This window comes from Oncorhynchus masou, unplaced genomic scaffold (genome assembly GCF_036934945.1).
Source record: "Oncorhynchus masou masou isolate Uvic2021 unplaced genomic scaffold, UVic_Omas_1.1 unplaced_scaffold_921, whole genome shotgun sequence".
NCBI classification, from domain to species: domain Eukaryota; kingdom Metazoa; phylum Chordata; class Actinopteri; order Salmoniformes; family Salmonidae; genus Oncorhynchus; species Oncorhynchus masou.
Genome location: NW_027015689.1, coordinates 49,706 through 55,000, shown reverse-complemented (window position 1 = coordinate 55,000; position 5,295 = coordinate 49,706). Strand labels below are relative to the sequence as shown.

The 5,295-nt window shown below is 52.5% G+C and overlaps 1 protein-coding gene across 1 annotated transcript in view; it reads left to right on the top strand.

Annotated features, from left to right (window-relative positions):
• The window catches only part of LOC135538155 (very-long-chain (3R)-3-hydroxyacyl-CoA dehydratase-like), a 7,936-nt gene extending 3,161 nt beyond the window's left edge, over window positions 1-4,775 (top strand). The window contains exons 2-3 of the mRNA XM_064964127.1: window positions 3,428-3,559; window positions 4,402-4,775. Coding sequence (XP_064820199.1) covers window positions 3,428-3,559; window positions 4,402-4,478 — 209 coding nt within the window. The 3' untranslated portion in view covers window positions 4,479-4,775. The remainder of the gene's footprint in view (window positions 1-3,427; window positions 3,560-4,401) is intronic.
• The last annotated feature ends 520 nt before the right edge of the window (window positions 4,776-5,295 follow it).

Genomic DNA, 5,295 nt, shown 5'->3' with positions numbered 1-5,295 from the left:
TCTGTCCTGTCTGTTTCCTCTCAGCTGTAGCTGTGATCCAGTCCCTGCCTATGTATTCCTGTCTGTCCTGTCTGTTTCCTCTCAGCTGTAGCTGTGGTCCAGTCCCTGCCTATGTATTCCTGTCTGTTTCCTCTCAGCTGTAGCTGTGATCCAGTCCCTGCCTATGTATTCCTGTCTGTTTCCTCTCAGCTGTAGCTGTGATCCAGTCCCTGCCTATGTATTCCTGTCTGTCCTGTCTGTTTCCTCTCAGCTGTAGCTGTGATCCTGTCCCTGCCTATGTATTCCTGTCTGTCCTGTCTGTTTCCTCTCAGCTGTAGCTGTGATCCAGTCCCTGCCTATGTATTCCTGTCTGTCCTGTCTGTTTCCTCTCAGCTGTAGCTGTGATCCAGTCCCTGCCTACGTATTCCTGTCTGTCCTGTCTGTTTCCTCTCAGCTGTAGCTGTGATCCAGTCCCTGCCTATGTATTCCTGTCTGTCCTGTCTGTTTCCTCTCAGCTGTAGCTGTGATCCAGTCCCTGCCTATGTATTCCTGTCTGTCCTGTCTGTTTCCTCTCAGCTGTAGCTGTGATCCAGTCCCTGCCTATGTATTCCTGTCTGTCCTGTCTGTTTCCTCTCAGCTGTAGCTGTGATCCAGTCCCTGCCTATGTATTCCTGTCTGTCCTGTCTGTTTCCTCTCAGCTGTAGCTGTGATCCAGTCCCTGCCTATGTATTCCTGTCTGTCCTGTCTGTTTCCTCTCAGCTGTAGCTGTGATCCAGTCCCTGCCTATGTATTCCTGTCTGTCCTGTCTGTTTCCTCTCAGCTGTAGCTGTGATCCAGTCCCTGCCTATGTATTCCTGTCTGTCCTGTCTGTTTCCTCTCAGCTGTAGCTGTGATCCAGTCCCTGCCTATGTATTCCTGTCTGTCCTGTCTGTTTCCTCTCAGCTGTAGCTGTGATCCAGTCCCTGCCTATGTATTCCTGTCTGTCCTGTCTGTTTCCTCTCAGCTGTAGCTGTGATCCAGTCCCTGCCTATGTATTCCTGTCTGTCCTGTCTGTTTCCTCTCAGCTGTAGCTGTGATCCAGTCCCTGCCTATGTATTCCTGTCTGTCCTGTCTGTTTCCTCTCAGCTGTAGCTGTGATCCAGTCCCTGCCTATGTATTCCTGTCTGTCCTGTCTGTTTCCTCTCAGCTGTAGCTGTGATCCAGTCCCTGCCTATGTATTCCTGTCTGTCCTGTCTGTTTCCTCTCAGCTGTAGCTGTGATCCAGTCCCTGCCTATGTATTCCTGTCTGTCCTGTCTGTTTCCTCTCAGCTGTAGCTGTGATCCAGTCCCTGCCTATGTATTCCTGTCTGTCCTGTCTGTTTCCTCTCAGCTGTAGCTGTGGTCCAGTCCCTGCCTATGTATTCCTGTCTGTCCTGTCTGTTTCCTCTCAGCTGTAGCTGTGGTCCAGTCCCTGCCTATGTATTCCTGTCTGTCCTGTCTGTTTCCTCTCAGCTGTAGCTGTGGTCCAGTCCCTGCCTATGTATTCCTGTCTGTCCTGTCTGTTTCCTCTCAGCTGTAGCTGTGGTCCAGTCCCTGCCTATGTATTCCTGTCTGTCCTGTCTGTTTCCTCTCAGCTGTAGCTGTGATCCAGTCCCTGCCTATGTATTCCTGTCTGTCCTGTCTGTTTCCTCTCAGCTGTAGCTGTGGTCCAGCCCCTGCCTATGTATTCCTGTCTGTCCTGTCTGTTTCCTCTCAGCTGTAGCTGTGATCCAGTCCCTGCCTATGTATTCCTGTCTGTCCTGTCTGTTTCCTCTCAGCTGTAGCTGTGGTCCAGCCCCTGCCTATGTATTCCTGTCTGTCCTGTCTGTTTCCTCTCAGCTGTAGCTGTGGTCCAGTCCCTGCCTATGTATTCCTGTCTGTCCTGTCTGTTTCCTCTCAGCTGTAGCTGTGGTCCAGTCCCTGCCTATGTATTCCTGTCTGTCCTGTCTGTTTCCTCTCAGCTGTAGCTGTGGTCCAGTCCCTGCCTATGTATTCCTGTCTGTCCTGTCTGTTTCCTCTCAGCTGTAGCTGTGATCCAGTCCCTGCCTATGTATTCCTGTCTGTCCTGTCTGTTTCCTCTCAGCTGTAGCTGTGATCCAGTCCCTGCCTATGTATTCCTGTCTGTCCTGTCTGTTTCCTCTCAGCTGTAGCTGTGGTCCAGTCCCTGCCTATGTATTCCTGTCTGTCCTGTCTGTTTCCTCTCAGCTGTAGCTGTGGTCCAGTCCCTGCCTATGTATTCCTGTCTGTCCTGTCTGTTTCCTCTCAGCAGCTGTAGCTGTGGTCCAGTCCCTGCCTATGTATGTATTCCTGTCTGTCCTGTCTGTTTCCTCTCAGCTGTAGCTGTGATCCAGTCCCTGCCTATGTATTCCTGTCTGTCCTGTCTGTTTCCTCTCAGCTGTAGCTGTGATCCAGTCCCTGCCTATGTATTCCTGTCTGTCCTGTCTGTTTCCTCTCAGCTGTAGCTGTGATCCAGTCCCTGCCTATGTATTCCTGTCTGTCCTGTCTGTTTCCTCTCAGCTGTAGCTGTGATCCAGTCCCTGCCTATGTATTCCTGTCTGTCCTGTCTGTTTCCTCTCAGCTGTAGCTGTGATCCAGTCCCTGCCTATGTATTCCTGTCTGTCCTGTCTGTTTCCTCTCAGCTGTAGCTGTGGTCCAGTCCCTGCCTATGTATTCCTGTCTGTCCTGTCTGTTTCCTCTCAGCTGTAGCTGTGGTCCAGTCCCTGCCTATGTATTCCTGTCTGTCCTGTCTGTTTCCTCTCAGCTGTAGCTGTGGTCCAGTCCCTGCCTATGTATTCCTGTCTGTCCTGTCTGTTTCCTCTCAGCTGTAGCTGTGATCCAGTCCCTGCCTATGTATTCCTGTCTGTCCTGTCTGTTTCCTCTCAGCAGCTGTCCAGCTGTGATCCTGTCCCTGTTTCCTCTCCTGTAGCTGTGATCCAGTCCCTGCCTATGTCCTGTCTGTTTCCTCTCAGCTGTAGCTGTGATCCAGTCCCTGCCTATGTATTCCTGTCTGTCCTGTCTGTTTCCTCTCAGCTGTAGCTGTGATCCAGTCCCTGCCTATGTATTCCTGTCTGTTTCCTCTCAGCTGTAGCTGTGGTCCAGTCCCTGCCTATGTATTCCTGTCTGTTTCCTCTCAGCTGTAGCTGTGATCCAGTCCCTGCCTATGTATTCCTGTCTGTCCTGTCTGTTTCCTCTCAGCTGTAGCTGTGGTCCAGTCCCTGCCTATGTATTCCTGTCTGTTTCCTCTCAGCTGTAGCTGTGGTCCAGTCCCTGCCTATGTATTCCTGTCTGTCCTGTCTGTTTCCTCTCAGCTGTAGCTGTGATCCAGTCCCTGCCTATGTATTCCTGTCTGTCCTGTCTGTTTCCTCTCAGCTGTAGCTGTGATCCAGTCCCTGCCTATGTATTCCTGTCTGTCCTGTCTGTTTCCTCTCAGCTGTAGCTGTGATCCAGTCCCTGCCTCTCTTCGATGAGACCCGTCTGTACAGCATCCCTCTACCTCCGGTCCTGGGCTCGTCCTTCAGCTTTTCCTTCACTCTGAAGATCTACCTGGCCCTCATGTTCCTCGGTCAGTTAGTACCACCCTCTGACCCCACTCTCTGACCCCACTCTCTAACCCCACTCACTAACCCACTCTCTACCCCTCTACCCTAAGCCTCCACCCTAAACCTCTACCTTAAACCTCTACCCTAACTCTCTACCCTAACCCTCTACCCTAACCCTCTACCCTAACCCTCCACCCTAACCCTCTACCCCTAACCCTCTACCCTAACCCCACTCTCTAACCCTCTACCCCAACCATCCACCCTAACCCTCTACCCTAACCCTCCACCCCTACTCACCCTAACCCTCCACCCTAACCCTCTCCCGTAACCCTCTCCCGTAACCCTCCACCCTAACCCTCCACCCTAACCCTCTACCCTAACCACCCACCCTAACCCTCTACCCCTAACCCTCTACCCTAACCCCACTCTCTAACCCTCTACCCTAACCATCCACCCTAACCCTCCACCCTAACCCTCTACCCTAACCCTCCACCCCTACTCACCCTAACCCTCCACCCTAACCCTCTCCCGTAACCCTCCACCCTCCACCCTAACCCTCTCTCTAACCCTCTACCCTAACCCTCCATCTGACCCTCTCTCTAACCCTCTCTCTGACCCTCTCTCTGACCCTCTCTCTGACCCTCTCTCTAACCCTCTACCCTAACCCTCTCTCTGACCCTCTCTCTGACCCTCCAGCTGTATCTATCTGTCATGTTTCAGGATATGTCTCTAAGGGAGAAACATACACTTTGGGTCAAAATAAGATTTGTTTTCTTACAGTATCTTTAATTTCTGGCCAAGTGGATGGAGTTTGCTCTTAAAAAAAAACATTTTAAATGATAAAAAGTATATATTTTCTTCCCAGGTCTGTTCATCAACTTCCGCCACCTGTTTCGCCAGAGGAGGAGACGAATGCGCTCCAGGAAGAGGAACATGAACTGACGGATAGAAAGACACCCCTCCCGGTCTCTCCAGTCTCACTGCTGGTTGTCTTTTCACACCTCTCCTCTCCTCACACCCCTCCTCTCCTCACACCTCTCCTCTCCTCACACCTCTCCCGGTCTCTCCAGTCTCACTGCTGGTTGTCTTTTCACACCTCTCCTCTCCTCACACCCCTCCTCTCCTCACACCTCTCCTCTCCTCACACCCCTCCCGGTCTCTCCAGTCTCACTGCTGGTTGTCTTTTCACACCTCTCCTCACCTCACACCCCTCCTCTCCTCACACCTCTCCTCTTCTCACACCTCCTCCTCTCCAGTCTCACTGCTGGTTGTCTCCTCACACCTCTCCTCACCTCACACCTCTCCTCTCCTCACACCCTCCTCTCCTTCTCTCCAGTCTCACACTGCTCTCTACTCTTCTTCACTCCTCTCCTCACACCTCTCCTCTCCTCACACCTCTCCTCCCTTACCTCTCCAGTCCTCACACCTCTCCTCTCCTCACACCTCTCCTCTCCTTACTACACCTCTCCTCTCCTCACACCTCTCTCTACTCTTCTCTCCTCTCCTCACACCTCTCCTCTCCTCACACCTCTCCTCTCCTCACACCTCTCCTCTCCTCACACCTCTCCTCACCTCACACCTCTCCTCACCTCACACCTCTCCTCACCTCACACCTCTCCTCACCTCACACCTCTCCTCACCTCACACCTCTCCTCTCACCTCTCCTCACACCTCTCCTCTCCTCACACCTCTCTCTTCTCTTCTCTCCTCTCCTCACACCTCTCCTCTCCTCACACCTCTCCTCTCCTCACACCTCTCT